This window comes from Dendrobium catenatum, unplaced genomic scaffold, assembly GCF_001605985.2.
Source record: "Dendrobium catenatum unplaced genomic scaffold, ASM160598v2 fragScaff_scaffold_766, whole genome shotgun sequence".
Lineage (NCBI taxonomy): Eukaryota > Viridiplantae > Streptophyta > Magnoliopsida > Asparagales > Orchidaceae > Dendrobium > Dendrobium catenatum.
In genome coordinates this window covers 167645-187478 of record NW_021319228.1, presented here as the reverse complement: position 1 = coordinate 187478, position 19834 = coordinate 167645, and the positions used below count along the sequence as shown (strand labels likewise).

Sequence of the window (19834 nt, the reverse complement as noted above, 5' to 3'; positions counted from 1 at the left end):
AATTTGACTTTTAATAGGACACAATGGATAAAAAGTATTCATGTAGTCGACCCCACGTAGTGGGATAAAGGCTTGATTTTGTTGTTGTTGTTGTTGTTGTTATCTTGCACAATAAGAGGTGAAGGAATTGTTAACAATGCATCTTTTAAAACATGACCATCGGTGAAATAGGAAATCTGATCAGTTTTAATTTTTGATTAAAACTTGACTTGAAATGAATAATAAAAGAGGCATGAATAACATAAAAAGGTTTACAGCACATGACACTGTAGTTTATCCTGTTGATTCCCTCGATTTATTTGAAAACCAAGCCAGCCCTTTTTTAATTTTGTTCTCAGCAAGAAGTTACCATCTCTTTACTTTTATCACATCCTTTTCCTTTCCTCTCCTTAAACCCCACTTTATTCCTTCCCTATGTCCTCGACTCACATTTAAACGATCCCACTCCGATTCCATTGTGTTCTCAGCCCACTTCCTTCAATCTCTTCCTCCATAAAACTAACCCCATTACAATCAATTCAAAGAGAACAAAGATAATTCTGATCATTCAATCGCTTCATGTTATATATGGCAGATTTTCCTTCTGAACTAAGCTTAGACTACAATCCAACTACCTACTCTATGAATCAGGACCAGAAATCATATGGAGAACAAGCCGAACAAATGCAGAAACTCCAAGAGCTTCTTGTTCGGCTTGAGGACGAGAGGCTCAAAATTGACGCCTTTAAGCGTGAGCTCCCTCTTTGCATGCAACTCCTCAACAATGGTAACGACAAATACAACAACTCTTATTTTATTCAAACTATATATCATCTCATTATCTATCAGCCTTTCATAATATTTTGTCTCTTATGTATTTATAAATATTTAGCCATGGAGGCTTACAAGCGCCAATTAGAAACATACCAAACGAATCAAGGACCAAGGCTTGTGCTTGAAGAATTCATTCCTCTAAATAAGAATTTGAACATCCAAGAATCCGAGAAGCCGTCGTCATCGGAGAAGGCGAGCTGGATGGTTTCGGCACAGCTTTGGAGTACGGAGGCTGGGAAACAGCAAACAATGCCATCTACTACGCCACTAAAAGAAACTATCGAGAATTCCTTCATCATAAGTTCGAAGCAGGCTTTGGAGGCCAAGCCACGCTGTGGAGGAGCATTCCACCCTTTCTGTAAGGATAAGAGAAAGAACTTACCACCTACTTCTACTTCTTGCTCGTCTACAGCGAGGATTCTCCCGGAGCTCGCTCTGGCTTCCGCGGATGACGAGATGGAGGAGAAGAAAAGCTCGGAGAATGGGAATGGAGAAAGAAATGGGAGGAGGGAGGGCTGTAGTAAGAGCGGAGGAAGTGATCTGCCGCATAATAAGGGAGGAGGAAGTAGTGCACCCGGCGAGGGGTCGCCGACGACTCAGAGAAAGGCAAGGCGGTGCTGGTCTCCAGACTTGCACCGGCGTTTCGTCAATGCGTTGCAGATATTAGGTGGTTCTCAAGGTATTTATTATATAACAGTATTTTATTTTCTCTGGTCAATAAATAGTCAATTGATTAATTTTTTTTATTTATAGTTGCTACTCCAAAGCAAATCAGAGAGTTAATGAAGGTTGATGGGCTCACCAATGATGAAGTGAAAAGCCATCTGCAGGTCTTCCATCTCCCTCTCCTTTTTCATTAAAAATCGTGTAAAACTAATTTCCTATGAAAAAAGAGCATTATTTCTTAAACTCGGCCATAAAATCAATTGTGAACATGTTAACAATTTGCGCATATATGAGGCATCGTCGTTGGTGTTAATTTTTTATCAGGTTTGAAAGCACTTTCTATGAGTAAGAAAAACAATACTTATCAAGCCACACTTATTTAAAAAAAAATCATAATGAGATATGATTCTATAACATTTTTAGCCCGTTAATTAGAAACGCCCTGCATGTTCCGCAGGTTCGAAAGAATTATCCTTTCCAACAAAATTTGCTTTATTTCTTATGTTCTAGGAAAAAAAATTCACTCAGGATTCTATATAAAAATATCTTTTGAGTACACACAGCAAACATAATGCAAAGCATGGTGTATATAAAAATAGATTAATCATCCTTCATGTACATCTCATTTCATTATATTGTAAGTAATCGCAGCAAATTTTCTCTAAGACAAACTAACTAATTTCTTATTTGAATTTTATAAAGCTAATGATTTTCTAGGCGAATATTTCAAATGCCTTCATCGCTTTATTTTTTTTAATAAAATTATTATGTTCCTCGGATTCGTTTTAACAACGTCCAACCATCCTATTAGCGCTTATTACCGTTTTTTAGACTATTTCTTTTTTTAGTTATATATTATAAAATCATACAAATAATAAAAAGTAAATGTTCTATAATTTTTTAAATTGCTGAGTATGGTAAAAAAATACTTGCTGATATTTTGATAAAGATATCCAACGATGCTAATTTTATATACTTAAGTTAGGAGAAAAAAAATCTTAAACAACTTGAAAGCATTGACCACAAAAGATTATTTACAATTTTCTTTTGACTAGCAGAAATACAGACTGCATACAAGAAGACCAATGCCAGCACCAACAGTAGCTCCTACGGCACCACAGCTGCTGGTATTGGGAGGCATTTGGGTTCCGCCAGAATACGCCACCTCAGCTGCTGCAGCAGCGGGGCCCACACTTTACGGCGCACATCCCGTGCCAGCACACTATTGCTCTTCGTCGCAGGTGCCTCAGGATTACTACCAGGTCCCCACACCACCAGCGCTTGTGGCAGCTGCGGCAGCACAATTTCACGGCCATCTACCTCCTCTTCACCGTGTGGGAGGCGCGAATCTTTACAAGGGTTGTCAAGTGTCGCCAGAATCGGATCACAGAAGTGACGGGGAGAGGTCGGAGAGCATCGAGGAGGAACAGGAGGGTCAGGAAAGGGAGGAGGAGGAGGAGGAGGAGGATGAGGAAGAGGCAAACGATAAAAATGTCGAGGAGAAGGAGCTGGTGGTGCTCGGCGAAGCGAAACCGCAAGACAACGACGCCTTGCTTAATTTCTGAGGTTCTCCGTTGGTTTCTTTTAATGGAAACTATTAGCAAAGTTTGTTGGGTTAGTATTTCTAGAAAGCTTCTATTTTGATATTCAAATCATTCTCTTAAGGAGAACAATCGGACGTGTTGTTCTAGGTGATTTTTGTTTCACTCAAGGAAAAGAAGTATTTGAAATTCGAACTCAAGAAGGAACTTTTTTTCTTGGTTTCTTTTCTCAGTAACTCTAACAAGTATTTTGGTAAGAGTAAAAGGACAATTTTAAGTAGCATGGGATAATATGCTATATGGTTGTGTCTTGTGGTTATTTTAGTCTTTACATTATTTGGTCAGCAAAATAACATGACAAAATTATTATTTTATTATTATTATTTTTTGGTTGTGAGGGGGGAGGGAGAGAGAGGAACAATTATTACGTCCTCTGACGGAGAGAGAGAGAGAGAGAGAGAGAGAGAGAGAGAGGAGGGCCCTATTAACTGACTATTAAATAGAAACTAAATGGTTGAGCTATATTAACTAAAAAAACATGTAAAATAAAAATAATGATGATGGAAAACATCACAAAAGAAATAGAACATGAAGCTAGAAACAAAATTAAAGGCTAGAGAACTAAAAGACTCAGATGTGACCAAAAATAACAAAAAAATAAAATAAAATCATTTATATTTAAATTAAGAAACATACCCCTAGTTGTTACAAACAACCTTCTAAGGTAAGTAGTTGACGATTGCTAAGAGGACCTTCCAAGGGGCCCAAAATGGGGATGCATGCCATTCATCATCATCCACAAAGAAATAGAGATCTAATGTTAGCCCAAAACAAAGAGCGGGGGTTCTAACACAAAAATGCTAGAAAATCCACAAGAACCAGATCAGCATAGTCCTCCCCTATGTCATTGGACATCCAAATTTACCAAGAGATAAAAACAGAAAGCTATAAATGAAAATTTAGTAGCACTTGCAGAAATAAAAAAAATTTAAGCCCCCTCATTACATAAATTAAATACTAACTATCGTTCAAAAAATGAAAAAAGAAAGCAGCGTTATACATTGATGAGGTGGCTGGCTTTGTCAAACTTACTCCAAGATGAAATCTTAGTAAGTAAAACATTTTTATGATAATACAAATCGTGGATACACAATTTTGTAAATCTCCATATTTTTTATTGTTTATTTCTCTCCATATGTAATATTGAATGCAACAAGAGGATAAAAAGTATAATTTTCTTTCCACAACATTGACCTATTGCATCTCATTAATTTGATCTATGTAAAAAGGCATTCATCCATGGCATAATGATGGGGATTGTAGAGTAACCTATAGAATTGTAAAATAATTTAGGGTTCTATCAATCCCTATGAATAATTACATTTTCTTTGATATAAAAATTATTTTAACCCTACTTAATATACCCAAGTAAAAAATGTCAAATCAAATAATATAGTGATAGAGTAGAGTATCGATCCCACGAGGAAGATATGCTAACTTGCAAACACTAGTATTGTCTATTAAAAATACAACAATTATCTTACTCTATGAAGAAAGACGTTATGGAGATTGAATAACTTAAATAAAATTTGAAAAATATTTGAATACTCTATATGATTATAATGTTTTGAAATGATGAGTAAGCATTTTTACCTAATAATTCTCTTTTAATTGTGATGATAGTTAGAGTATATGCATTCTATATCTCTATTAAGCTTGTAAAAATAGAAGATGTCCCCCAACTTCTTATGGTTTTATCATCTCGATAAGAATTTAGTACATTTCATAACCTATGCCTAGGAATGATGCATATTAATTCAATATTCTTGGTTATTCTTGGTTTCCTCCATCGAAGCCCCACATTACACCTAAATTACCTACACATATACTCACTATGTACATTACATTAAGATTTGATAATATTGAAAATATCTTTTTGATTAAGAAAATATATGTTTGATCATTTAAGGAATAAGAGAACTCATTAGTGCTACATATGATATTACATCATCAATAAAAAATTAGAGAATTTAGCCAGACATGGAGTAAAAATTCAAGAAAACTCATTTTCATTAATAGCTTGATGAAAATAAGATACAGATAGATATCACTAGAATGGTTCACTGGATCTCCTCTATAAGCCTCCTCTTTACTTACAGATTTACTTCCACAAACACAAGCCAAACACTCTACTGATGGTATCAAGTACTTCTCTCCCTTAGTTGTCAGCCGAAGGAAAATTTAGAGCAGCACTCTGAATTATACTAATTTTTTTTAAGTGACTGAACTCTCTTATAAATATAACACAATGACTATTTATAGACAGAAAGTAAGCATCTAGCACTACAGCACTGGACAGTTCTTCACTGATGTGCCTAATAAACGAACTAAAAGAGAGAGAGAGAGAGAGAGAGAGAGAGAGAGAGAGAGAGAGAGAGGGCCCTATTAACTGACTATTAAATAAAACTAAAGGGTTTTACTAAAGAAACATGTAAAATAGAAATAATGATGAAGTAAAGCATCACGAAAGAAATAAAACATGAAGCTAGAAACGAAATTAAAGTATAAAGAACTAAAAGAATTAGATGTGGCCTAAAATAACAAAAAAATTTATTTATAGTTAAATTAAGATACATACCCGTTGCTACAAACAACCTTCTAAGGTAAGTAGTTGACGATTGCTAAGAGGACCTTCCAAGGGGCCCAAAATGAGGATGCATGCCATTCATCATCTTCCACAAAGCAGTAGAGATCTAATGTTAGCCCAAAACAAAGAGGGGGGTTCTAACACAAAAATGCTAGAAAATCTACAAGAACCAGACCAGCATAGTCCTCCCCTATGTCATTGGACATCCAAATTGCCCAAGAGATAAAAACAAAAAGCTATAAATGAAAATTTAAGTAACTCTTGCATAAATAAAAAATTTAAGCCCCCTCATATATAAATTAAATACTAACTATCGTTCAAAAAAATGAAAGTAGCATTGTACATTGATGAGGTGGCTGGTTTTGTCAAACTTACTCCAAGATTAAATCTTAGTAAGTAAAACATTTTTATTATAATACAAATTGTGGAGATACAATTTTTCAAATCTCCATATTTTTTATTGTTTATTTCTCTTCATATGTAATATTGAATGCAACAAGAGGATAAAAAGTATAATTTCCTTTCCACGCCATTGACCTATTGCATCTCATTAATTTGATCTAAGTAAAAAGGCATTCATCCATGGCATAATGATGGAGGTAGTAGAGTATCCTATAGTATTGTAAAATAATTTAGGGCTCTATCAATCCCTAATAATAATTACATTTTCTTTAATATAAAAATTATTTTAACCCTACTTAGTATACCCAAGTTAAAATGTCAAATCAAGTAATATAGTGATAGAGTAGAGTATCGATCCCACTAGGAAGATATGCTCACTTGGAAACACTAGTATTGTCTACTAAAATTACAACAATTATCCTACTCTATGAAGAAAGATGTTATGGAGATTGAATAACTTAAATAAAATTAGATAAAGATTTGAATACACTATATGGATATATTGTTTTGAAATGATGAGTAAACATTTTTACCTAATAATTCTCTTTTAATTGTGATGATACTCAGAGTATATGCATTCCTAGATCTCTACCAAGCTTGTAAAAACAAAAGATGTCCCCCAAATTCTTATGGTTTTATCATCTCGATAAGAATTTAGTACATTTCATACCCTATGCCTAGGAATGATGCATATTAATTCAATATTCCTTGTTATTCTTGGTTTCCTCCATCGAAGCCCCACATTGCACCTAATTTACCTACACATATAGTCACTATATACAATACATTAAGATTTGATAATATTGAAAATATCTTTTTGATCAAGAAAATATATGTTTGATCATTTAAGGAATAAGAGAACTCATTAGTGCTACATATGATATTACATCATCAATAAAAAATTAGAGAATTTAGCCTGACATGGAGTAAAAATTCAAGAAAACTCATTTTCATTAATAGCTTGATAAAAAGAAGATACAAATAGATATCACTAGAATGGTTCACTGGATCTCCTCTATAAGCCTTCTCTTTACTTACAGATTTACTTTCAAAAATATAAGCCAAACACTCTACTGATGGTATCCAGTACTTCTCTACCTTAGTTGTCAGCCTAAGGGAAATTTAGAGCAGCACTTTGAATTATACTAATTTTTTTAAGTGACTGAACTCTCTTATAAATGTAACACAATGACTATTTATAGACACAAAGTAAGCATCTAGCACTACAACACTGAAAAGTTTTTCACTGATGCGACCAATAAATGAACTAATGCCACTATGCTATCTATCTTGTTTTGTCGCGATGCTTACTGATGTGGATCGATTACTTAGTGAATATTCACATCATTTCACTGACAGATCATGTCCTTGGGATGTTATAACTGCTACACCATGGTGCTGCTAGCTTTCGAACGCTATGGAACCAAAAGAGCAATTTTGGTGATGAGGCATTATAGAGTGTATTACTACAGTGCTTTCCAATATAGAACATAGGAATTCAAAGCTAAACTTTTGATGTAGGGATACTATCTAATAAGGAAGTTGGTACTACAATGTCAATATTTAGGTGCTCCTATAATATTTTTGATGGTGGTGCGGCGTTGTTTGCTCCGAGACCATGCTATTATATGAAATTTAGAATTTTTTATATTTTCTATATTTTTTCTATACAATATAACTAAAATAATACATTTTCACTAAAAATATAATATATAGATAAAACTTTATTTACACTTATTAATTAAGAGAAAAAAATATTGGAAAAGATAAATCGCATTCAAGTAACCATTTTTCTATGGCTCTCATCATCTATGTTGCAAAGAACACACCTATTAGGCACATGAATATTGCATATGGGTAGAATATCATTAGTTATAAGGCCTTCTATCATAATCAACCATGCAAAAGATTAATATCATAGAGAAAATCTCTTATGACAAATAAACATTGCCAACCCACTAGTTGTAAGTTCTCATGGAAATGAAGTGTGTATATTTTGAAGGGTGGAAATTTCACTCCATCCTAGCATGTAAAGGAATTTCTTGATAAAGAGATGTAGGTGATGGTGATATCCAAATTGACTTGAGGAGGGAAATAAGAACGTATATGCCAGCAATATTGATTAATAATACTACCCATAGAGTGCGTGAGGTAGGACTTAGTAAAATTAGGCTCCAACTTATCTAAAAGAGTATTTTTTTTACACCAAGGGTCCCACAGAAAAGAGAGGGGGCTATTAGGGTAATTTTTATGGTTATTTTGTTCTTTTTTCTTACAACAGTGTCATAAATGAAATAATAATATTTAAATGTTTGGGGTAAACTTCTAAATTGAACCATGTTTCTTCTTAACCCATCGAGCCAAAAGAGATTCTCCATTCATGACTCGCTATATAAGAGAAAAACAAAAGTCAAGATATAAACCTTAAATAGCAGGAATACCAAGGTTTCCAAATTGTTTAGGTATGCAAGTGGATATCCATGAGATGGAGTGAAGCTTTTTAGAACTAGTGTCACTATAAAAGAGAAACCTATAAAAGATTTTATTAACAAATTTGTGATAGGTTTTTGGTAGAATGGAACCTCTCCAATCAACAAGTGTGTTGCATGTGATCAACCTAATGTATTGCATACAATCTATAAAGAATAAAAGCTTGTCCTTCTAACCAATTAAGGCATCATAAATTTTCTTTAAAAGAGGCTGGATGTCAACTCGAGAGATCCTTTTTGGGGACATAGGAGAACCAATGTAAGTTAATGGATTGAGGGTAGGGTTTATGTTTTAGATAAAGTTAATTTCTTGAGCATTAACAATTATTAAAAGAGAGAATTAAACTTTGGTTCTGATTAATTTGGAGCCCAAATAAGCCATTAAATTTACCAAAGACATGCCTTAGTAGATCTGTATTGTCAATTATGGCATGACCAAAACCATAAATTCATTAGCATAAAGAAAGTGTAAGAAGCTAACATCTTGTAAATTAACATCTTCAATTATAGCCTCCTATAAGATGCTAGATAAAGCATCTATAATAATATAAAAGAGTTAAGGGGACAAAGGGCATCCTTGATGTATGCATGTTTTAGAACAAAGAGAACCTTTCAATATTCTATTAATGCACATAGAGAAGTGTGAATCCTCAAAACAATCTTTGACCTAGGAGATGAACACATGAGGAAATCCTAAATCATCTAGTTGGGCCAATAAGAATTCCCTGAAACCTTGTTTAGAGCCTTATAAATATCATACTTAGAATAAAATAATTTTTCTTTAGTGGGTAAGTTTAACTCCTCCAATAACCTAGAAGCAAGAAGGATATTTTTTTAGCAAATTTTTTGATATATAAGCCATCCTAACTAGAGCGAATGATTTTGGGCATAACATGTTTCAAAAAGTTTACAAGAATTTTAGCAACAATTTTATAAAAAATATTATAGATATAGATTACATGAAAATTAGCTATATTAAATGTATGTTTCTTCTTGTGTTATAAAGTAATAGTACTGCATTTGTCACACCTACATAAGAAGCTGGTGTGGAGTAATGCTTGATAGCTAAATTGAGATGATGCTCATTGATATTCTAAGTATTTCTATAAAACTTAATGGTGTAACCATCTAGGCCAGAAGTACAGAAACTAGGGGAAGAAAAAATGACCACTCTGATTTCATTATCAATAACAGAAGCATCTAAAGATAGGATGAGATGAGGGGATATTATTTCACCATCTGGGATGCCATAATTGCTATCAAATAAGGGGGATGGAGAGATATAAAGGCTCTCAAAGTGGTGAATTATAGTAGATGTTTGGGGTGTCAATTTTTGACATGACCCAAAACCCAACCTGGACATGACCCAACAAAATCCAGGTTCGGGTTGACCCTAGTAGCAAATGGGTTAGGTTTGGGATCATATTTTTGACCCATTTAAAAAAAGGGTTGGGTTCAGGTTTACCCAAAAACTCAAAATCAACTCGCCAATGACCAAAAAGTTGAAATTCTATAGTCTCAGCCCGCTATAGTGCGCTCGTGAGTCAGCCTGCACTCGTGCAGTCCTGTGGACTCTTCCCGCACTCGCATAGGGACTTTGCCCATTGTCGCGCGATTGCTTCTACACCTATTGGCATGTGTTGCGTATCTATTTTTCAGAAATAGAATTTTGATGATTGCAAACACTTTTGTTTTACTTCAACTGCCTTTCCTACTAATGTTTCAGGACCACAGGATCGATACTGCAAGTTGAACTAGCTCAAGATTGGTTAGATTTGGTCTGAGTCAATATGTAATGTACTTTTTCCCTTTCTTGAGTCAAATGTAATCCTTATGGTGCCTGATGCTAAGTAACCTTGCACACACATACCTTGGGAGAATTTCTGACTATTTCTTAGAGTTTACTATTTTTGGTAATATCGGCAGGGTCGATATTTATATCACCCTGGATGTTCAGTTCAAAAATAAAAATCCTAATCAGGGCATTATGGTTAAGGCAGCCATCATTAAGCTGATCAACCTGGATGATATTATATCGGCCAGGATGATAGGCTCAAATCAGAAAAAATCATCCGCCATGATCTATTTAGGTATTCTTTATTTTAGGACATGGGCCAGGACGATATACTATCGGCCTGGATGATGCAACATAATTATGCCTAAATTAATCTGGTAATTATGGAAAGCAATTAAGGCTGATTACACAATTACATCGGTTAGGCCAATCGTATGATCGGCCAGGATGATGGCGTGGACGATTGACATCGGCCTACTTCAATTCAGGGCGATGTCCAGGATGATTTTTCTCAGTTTTGAACTAATCGGCCAGGATGATATTCTATCGGCCTGGATGATGTGACCAAAATTACTCTAATTGTCCCAAACCGACCAGGCTGATTGAGCAAAATTTATGCTGATCAGCCAGGCCAATACCCCTTTCGGCCTAGACGATAAAGTCGGTTTATATAAAACAAGAGCTATTCTGAACCTCTTCTATTTAAGATCTCTTACTCTACCATAGAGGAGATCTTTTACTGTTGTCTTGACCTGAGAAAGCCTAAAGGAAAGGGAGAGAGAGAGTGGATTTTGTGAGGGGAAGCTTGTGAGAGGGATTCACAAGGTTTGCTCCAAGCATTGTTACACTTCTTCTTCAACTAGAGTCTCTTATCCTTGGAAGGGTTGAGAGAGGTGAGCTTCAGCAATCGATTAAGGTTCTCTGTCTACTTCAAGAGGAAGCAAAAGGAGTTGGGTTCTCTGCCTCGCAGGCGTTGGCGGAAAAGAGATTTTAGTGAGGGCTTCTTCGCCTTATTGTGGGAGCAAAAGAAGAGTCACTTTTGTAGTGTAATACTTGGAGGGCGCCTCCGGGGAGTGGACGTAGGTCGAGTTGACCAAACCACATAAATCTTTATGTTCTTTTTCTACTGCTTCCATAGTTAATTTTTTTCACTTTGATTTACATTGTGGTGAATCTTGCTTTGAGGTTTGTGTTTTGATTGTAAGAATTTTTTAAATACAAATTCACGCCCCCCCCTGGGTTAGTCTTGGGTCGGTTTATAGGGCTTAACATCCCTAACAAACTTTTAAGTGATATCAGAGCTGCATTCATAAAATTAAGTTTAAAAACTTTTTGAATTTCAATCAATGGCTAACTTTGGGAATCTTAATACAACAGAAGGATATTCTATTAAATGATCACCTTTGTTTGATAATCTTTCTTTTGATTTTTGGAAAACTCGCATGTCTAATTTTTACAATCGATTGATTATCGCATGTGGATGCTTATTAAAGAAGGATATTCTCCACCTTCTTGTAAACTTAATGGAATTAAAATCGAAGCACCTTTTACTGAATGAACTTTTGATGAAAGAGATTTAGCACAACTTAATATAAAGTGTTTGAACTATTTTTTCTGTGCTTTAAAATTTGAAGATTATATGCGTGTTTCAACTTGTGCTTCTAAAAAAGAGATTTTGGATAGATTATGCATTACTTATGAAAGAACTAATGAAGTTAAGCAATCTCGTTTGAATATTTTGTTGCATGTTTATAAACTTTTTCGTATGAAACATTATGAATCAATTTTTGAAATGTATACAAGGTTTACTCAAATTGTAACTTCTTTGCATGCCTTAAGAAGAGAACTCACTAACTATAAAAAGATGAATAAAATGTTGAGATACTTACCTTCCTCTTTGAATGCTAAAATCACTGCAACTATTGAATCTAAAGATTTAAATACATATTCAATTGATAACTTACTTGGCTCACTCATTGCTTATGAGCAAAGAGTGAATCAAAGAAATTTGGATGCAGGTGAGAAAAAGAAGGAGAAAACTGTGGCACTAAAGGCCAATAACTCAGTTACTGATTCTTCCGAGTCTGAAAGTGATGATGTTGCCTTCATCAAAAGGCAATTTAAAAATTTTCTAAGAAAGAAACAAAAGAATCATCAAAAGTGGAGCAAAGGTAAGGGAAACAAAATTTTTAAGAATTCTACTTATGTTGTTTATTTTGAATGCAGGAAGCCTGGATATGTGAAAGCTTATTGTCCCACACTTCAAGATCACTCAAGGAAAGAAAAGAGTAAGGAGAAACCCAAGTTCAAAAAGGACAAGAATAAATTCTAAAAGGCATTCTGGGCTAAATCTACATCTAACTCCTCTGAGATTGAGGCTGAGGAAGAGATAACAAACTTGTGCTTAATGGCAGATAATCATCTTGATTAAAGTGATGAAGAAGATGTATGTAAGCCAACCTATGACCAATTGCTTGAAATATGTGAGAAAATTCATGCATCATATAGAAAACTTAAGAAAACTCATTCTAGTTTGAAATTGGAGTTTTTGAATTTACAAAAAGAGCATGAAATTTTGATTAAAGATCACCTCCAAATTGATAGCAATCACATGTCTGTACTTGATGAATTTAATGATTTAAATAAAAAACATTCTGAATTAATTGTTGAGCATGATTCTTTAAAAGCTTCCTACACCTCGCTTGAATCTAATTTTAAAGCTTCTACTAAAGAATAGGAGCATAAAAAGCATTGTTTGAATATTGATTTAGAAAATGCTAACTTGAGGCTTAATGCAAAATTGAATAGATTTGAGAGAAGTTGGAATACATCAATACCTTATTTAAAGCCTAAACGTAGGAAGAGGTATTATAACCCGAACCGATTAAGAAATCATTTTCGTGATGTTAGATGTTTTTTATGTGGCATGTTAGGACACATAACACACACTTGCACCATTCACCATAGTACACATTGGGTTTTGAGACCAAAAATGCATGTTTTACAGCATAACATAAATGCATTACGTTCTTCTTTTCATAAGGAGGGACCCAAACCTGTTTGGGTTCCTAAATCTGATGGTTGATGATTTTTGTAGGTGTGCTCTCACCAAATACCTCGCGAGAGCATATGATAATTGGACAAACGGAGGCTCGCGGCTCATAATTGCTTAAACCTGCTGCTTAATAATTTCTTTAATTGCATGTGTTGATTATTATTATTGTCTGTTTTTTGTTTTTGTGTTAACTTTTTCATATTAGTTGTTATATTTTTTTTTTTTAACTTTGGCTTTCTTTTTACTTTATGATAATTTTTCCTAGTTTTTTTTTTTTTGAAGATTTATGGCCAATGTTTAGCATCTCTAAATTAGTTAAAGGAAGAAACACCATTAATGGTTTCCCTTCCTCTAACCTCTTTTGGTGATATAATTTTTTTTTTCTAAATAAAAGTCTATCTCAAATTAAGAACTGATTTTTGAAATTAAGATCTTTTCTATCTTGCTACAATAATCTACCTTATATATATAATGTTCAAAGTTTTTATATATCTTTCAAGTTAATTGAAATCTTGCCATTGCATTCATCATATGATTATTAGTATGTTTTGTGGTTTATTCTTCCTTATATTAGATAGTGAGTTTTTTTTCTCTAATATCTGGAAGATCTACTCATAACTAAAAATATTTAAAAGTTTTTGAAAAGAGATCTAGCTTGCAAAAATAAAAAAAAGAAGGGGGGCCAATGACTCCAAAAAAAAAAATACGCGCAATGACACCAAATTGAAAATATACACAAAGTGTATCAAAAATCAAAAGATGTGCAAAGTGTGCCTTTCATATTAACAAGAGGCATAAAATGATCCCACAAAATATAAGCTTATTTCTCTTTGAAACTTTTTAAAATTTTTAGAAGAATTCATGGGTTACTCCCTATTCATTAAATATGGATAACTTGAATTACAATCTGCTCCATTTAGGGGTACATTGGATAATATATATAATTATTTTTCGTACAATATATATTTATTTATTTATTTTTGTTTGTGTTTGTGTTTTTGTCCTTTTTGTCTGTCCTTGTTATTGTTGTTAAGTTTCTTAGGCCTTGTCTGATCATCTCCATCCATCCTTTGATTCTCAAATTTTTGTTCACATCGTCCCGATCGATACCCCTATCGGCCTGGACGATCGAATCAATTTACTCTTAAAACTCCCCTCTGTCGACTGATTTGATTTTCTACATCAGATCGGCCTGGACGATCCATAATCGGCCAGGATGATCTGATCGTCTTCTGTTTCAATCATTTTTATCGGTTTGGCTGATAGGTTTTTTGGCCCGGTCGATGTTCTCCTCTTTATGGAAAATCGGCCTGACCGATGCACGTGTTCGTCCTGGATGATACACATGCATATACTTTTAAAATCTTTAAAATCGATTAGGACGATCTATTTTTGGAAAATTGACCCGGACGATCCACCTGTCCGGCCCATCTGATATACGTGGCACATGATTTAAAAATTTTAAATTCAGTCGGTATGATCCATTATTGGACATAATCCTGGATGATCCACCGAATCAGCTCAGATGATCTGCTTTTTCAATGGTCGTTCTGCTTGACTCCTCACGGTGATTGTCTGTGTCTAATCATCCCAGTTGTATCTGATCAGCCCGAACAATTGGATTGCCTTTTTGACCAATCGTCCTGTACGCAATTATAGAACCTTATCAGCCTATACGATCCTGCGATCGGCCTAGCCGATATGGCCGATCCTTTAAATTCAGAGCCTTCTAGCCATTTTTCATCACTCAATCTTTCTCAAACTCCTTGTATTCTTGCTCTAGTGCTCTATTCTCTGATAATTGTTGGAGGGAAGCACTCACGTCATCTTTCTGGTAGTTCCTCGAGGGCCACTCTGCCTCAATTCCTGGAGGCGGATGCTCAAGCTGCCAACCAGCGCTACAAGGAGGCTGGAATCATAGTCTCCCTGACCGTCAATCTAGATAATCTCTCTTATTCGGTACTCAACTTATTTGCCCATAGCTCTTTCCTTAGAATTAATTCTTCCTACACTGCTCTTGCCTCATATGTGAATCGACGCCCCATCGAGATCACATATCAGGATTGCCAAGAACTTCTACAACTTTCCACCATAGGGGACAAACTCCATACCCTATGTTCTAATCCTAATTATGACTGGGCTCCGGCCAATCACTTCCTTAGAAACACCACAGCCCACTTTCATGTTGGAGAGACTAGCTCTTTACTCAGAGATGCTAGGACTATTCAACATGTCCTTCACACCTCTATAATCCCAAAGGCTGGTGATCGTGTCCACATTACTCCTCTTCTTTTGATCACCACTTTTTACATTCTAGCCAATCACGAATTCAATGCAACCGACATAATCTTTCGTTAAATCGATCACTTGACTGCAATTCAAAATCCAGGTCATAAGAGGAAACCAAATCTTTCCCTAAGACATTTCATTACATATGTTCTAGAAACAAAATATAATCTCCAATGTCATGCTCCACCAAATCTCCCCACTACTTTCTACTCCAACATTTCCTTTTAAACTCTTCACAATACTCATCTTAAACCAGGGGATGGGGAATCTCAGGCTGAAGAGGAGGAGGCTCCCACTCTTGTTCCTAAACTTGTCCCACTCCTCCAGCACTCTCAGCTGGATCAATTAGTGGAGTGATTCGACTAGTGGGAACTTTGCTTCGAGGGATACGTTGATGCACAGGAGCAGCAACATGCTGAGGACATAAACCGTTACGAGCACCACCGCATGGAGGACTTAGCCCTTTGGATGCTTATGTTGCTCACCAGCAGCAGCAGCACGACCAAGACATAGCCTGATTTGGTGCTTAGTTTGCTACACTGACTAGTTAATTTCAGTAGTGTCCACCACCACCTCTTACACCTTCAGATGATTAGGGTCCATCATTTTACTAGTCTTTCTTTTGTTGTAGTTTATTTCTATTTTTTTGTTGGTAATTTTTGTTTTTTATTTTACTTTACCCCATCCTTTTTGTGATGTCAAATGGGGGAGTGATTTGCTGTACTACTAGTTTCTTTGTACTTTGTACATTGATTTTGATAGTTGACTTGTGTTCTTTTCCTTCACACTGTCTTCATTAAACTGACTGAACTCCTTAGATTTTTTCTTGTGTGTTTGTCATCATAAAAAATGAGGAGATTGTTGCATATCTATTTTTCAGAAATAGAATTTTGATAATTGCAAACACTTTTGTTTTACTTCGATTGCCTTGCCTACTAATGTTTCAGGACCACAGGATCGATACTGCAAGTTTAACCAGCTTAAGATTGCGTAGATTAGGTTTGAGTCAATCTGTAATGTACTTTTTCCCTTTCTTAAGTCAAATGTAATCCTTATGGTGCCTGATGCTAAGTGACCTTGCACACACACACCATGGGAGAATTTATGAATGTTTCTTAGAGTTTACTTTTTTTGGTAACATCGGCCGAAAAAATATTTATATCGGCCTAGATGATCAGTTTAAAAATAGAAACCCTAATCAGGGCATCATGGTTAAGGCAGCCATCATTAAGCTGACCGGCCTAGACGATCTTGTATCGGTCAGGATGATAGGCTCAAATAAAAAAGAATCAGCCGCCATGATCTATTTAGGTATTCTTTATTTTAGAACATTGGCCAGGATGATATACTGTCATCCTGGATGATGCAGCATAATTATGCCTAAATTAATCTTGTAATTATGGAAAGAAATTAAGGCTGTTTGAAAGATCACATTGGCGTGGCCTATCCCAGGATCGGTTGGGATGATGGCTTGGATGATTGACATCGACCTACTTTAATTCAGGGTGATGTATAATATGATTTGGCTTAGATTTGAACTAATAATCCAGGATGATATCCTATCGGCCTGGACGATGTGACCAAAATTACTCTAATTATCCCAAACCGACCAATATGATTGAGCGAAATTTATGCTGATCGGCCAGGCCGATACCCCTATTGGCCTAGACAATAAAGTTGGTTTGTATAAAATAAGAGCTATTCTGAAGATCTTCTATTTAATATTTGTTGTTCTACCTTAGAGGAGATCTTTTGGTGCTATCTTGACTTGAGAAAGCCTAGAGGAGAGGGAGAGAGAGAGAGAGAGAATTTTGTGAGGGGGAGCTTTTGAGGGGGATTCATAAGGGTTGCTCCAAGCATTATTCAACTTCTTCTTCCACTAGAGTCTCTTTTCCTTGGAAGGGTAAAAAGAGGTGAGGTTCAGCAATCGATCAAGGTTCTCTGCCTACTTCAGGAGGAAGCAAAAGGAGTTGGGTTCTCTTCCTCGCCGAGGTTGGCAGAAAGGAGTTTTTTATGAGGGCTTTTCCACCTTGTTGTGGGAGCAAAAGGAGAGTCACCTTTGTAGTAAAATACTCGAAGGATGCCTCGATGGAGTTGACATAGGTCAAGTTGACTAAACAACTATAAATTCTTATGTTCTTTTTCTACTTCTTTCGCATTTAATTTTTCGCGCTTTGATTTATATTGCGGTGAATCTTGGTTTGAGTTTTGTGTTTTGATTGTAAGAATTTTTTAAATACCAATTCACCCCCCCCCCCGCATCTTGTTAGTCTTGGGCTGGTTCATTGGGCTTAACATCCCTAACAAACTTTCACCATGCATGCACCACCTGCACTCGTGCGATCCTAACTCCTAAGGACTCCACCCACTACAGTGCGGTCTCGCGGAATCCACCCTTAATCGCGTGCGACTCTGATTGTTGCCTTACGGGACTCCGCCCAAACTTGTGCCTCACAGTCCCACGGACTTACTAAATTAAGATCAGGTCAGGTCAACCCGATAACCATACTAGTTGGGTCCAGGTTGAAATGTCTAACCCATTTGCAAAAACCAGTTGGGTTTGGGTTGACCCGTTTCGATTCAATTCAACTTGGGCTCGACCCGAACCCGACCCGTTGACCCGAATTGACACCCCTAGTAGATGTGATGGATTGGGGATCAATGAAAGTATTATAGAGTAGTCATCTAATTAATTATGTTTCCATTATGTTTAGATCAAATTTTTGAATAATGTAACTTCAAATCATCCTCTCCTTTTGAAAACCACTAGTTTTAGATTGTTGAATGATCTAAGAGGGCTAAGAGAAAAAATAAGAGGATAATTAATGTTTAATATTTTTTAGAGTAGTATTAATATTGGGGTCAAGAGGGGAGGCTTGTACATGTTGTAGTCACCAACTCATCTTATTTTGAAGTTCACAAATGAAGCTGGATGGAAGATTAGAAGATGTCAAATTCTTAGTTTTAATAACACCTTTAAGTTTCTACAGTATGGAATGAAAATAGTAAATATGGCTACAAGCCAAAGAGGAAGCAATAATACAATGCGAGAATCCCAATAATTAGTAATATTGCACCTATGATATTTTTATTACGATTACTAAATAACACCAAGGGGCTATTGTCAAAGCATCTAGGGTCCTTAGTTTTAAAGAAAGAGGAAGTGAAGTGCTCCATACAAAGGTCATTATCCATGACTATATCTAACTTAATGTGTGTTGGATTATCATTTCTTTTTTTAAACCAAGGGTAAAAGTACTCCATATAAACAAAATTCTGAACTCCAGTATTGAAATGAGGTTATTGAAATCCCACTATTTATTATTATGAATAAAATTGCCTCTAGATTTTTCAAAACTTAATAGAAAGGTGATGTTACCAATTATAAATAAAATATCATTCCATAAATAGAGTCTCTCTAAGTGGGAATTTGAAGCTTAGACCATAGTGAGTGGGTCAGAGGGATTTGACTAAAAAGAAAAGGTGCCATGAATCCATTTGTTAATTGAAAAAAATGGGATAAATGAAACCTTTGAAGCATTCCATTTAATCCAAATTCTACCAAAATTAAAGTAGCTGAAATTTTGGATTAAGGATTTGTTATAAAAAAAAATTTGTTGGCATTGAAGATGAGCCAACAAGCATATAATCTTGATTTATTGCTTCAATTAAATATAACATGTCGATCTTACGAGAATGAATTAACTCTTTGAGGTTAAGGACTCTTTTAGGGATATTGAAACTTCTAATATTACAAGATTAAATAGTGGGAAAGGTTAGTGGGATTTAGAGTTGGGGTGGCTGCCTTTTTGGCATTTTTTAATCTAGTTTATTTAGCAACTAGGTTAGAGGACCGTGCCATATTTCATTGTACTTATTTTTGGTAGATTTTTTATTTCAGATGAGGGTCCTCATTGTTAGTTAAAGTTTTGGCAACTTCATATTGGAAACCATAAAATTTATTGTTAGTAATAAGGATGTTGTAGCTTTGAGCTGTGAGGTACAATCCTATCTTCATCTTGCAGCTAAGAGCCTCCTTGGATGTCGAAGGTATTTGGGAGGTGTGTGTGTGTGTGTGTGGGGGGGGGGAGAGAGAGAGAGAGAGAGAGAGAGAGAGAGAGAGAGAGAGAGAGAGAG

The 19834-nt window shown here is 35.4% G+C and overlaps 1 protein-coding gene across 1 annotated transcript; it reads left to right on the top strand.

Moving 5' to 3' along the window:
• The first annotated feature begins 428 nt into the window (after positions 1-428).
• LOC110094843 (transcription factor NIGTH1) lies at positions 429-3236 on the top strand. Its single transcript, XM_020820176.2, has 4 exons — positions 429-766; positions 872-1492; positions 1567-1643; positions 2538-3236. Exons 1-4 carry the CDS (start codon positions 559-561, stop codon positions 3042-3044), a joined length of 1413 nt encoding a protein of 470 aa, XP_020675835.1. The 5' UTR covers positions 429-558; the 3' UTR covers positions 3045-3236.
• The last annotated feature ends 16598 nt before the right edge of the window (positions 3237-19834 follow it).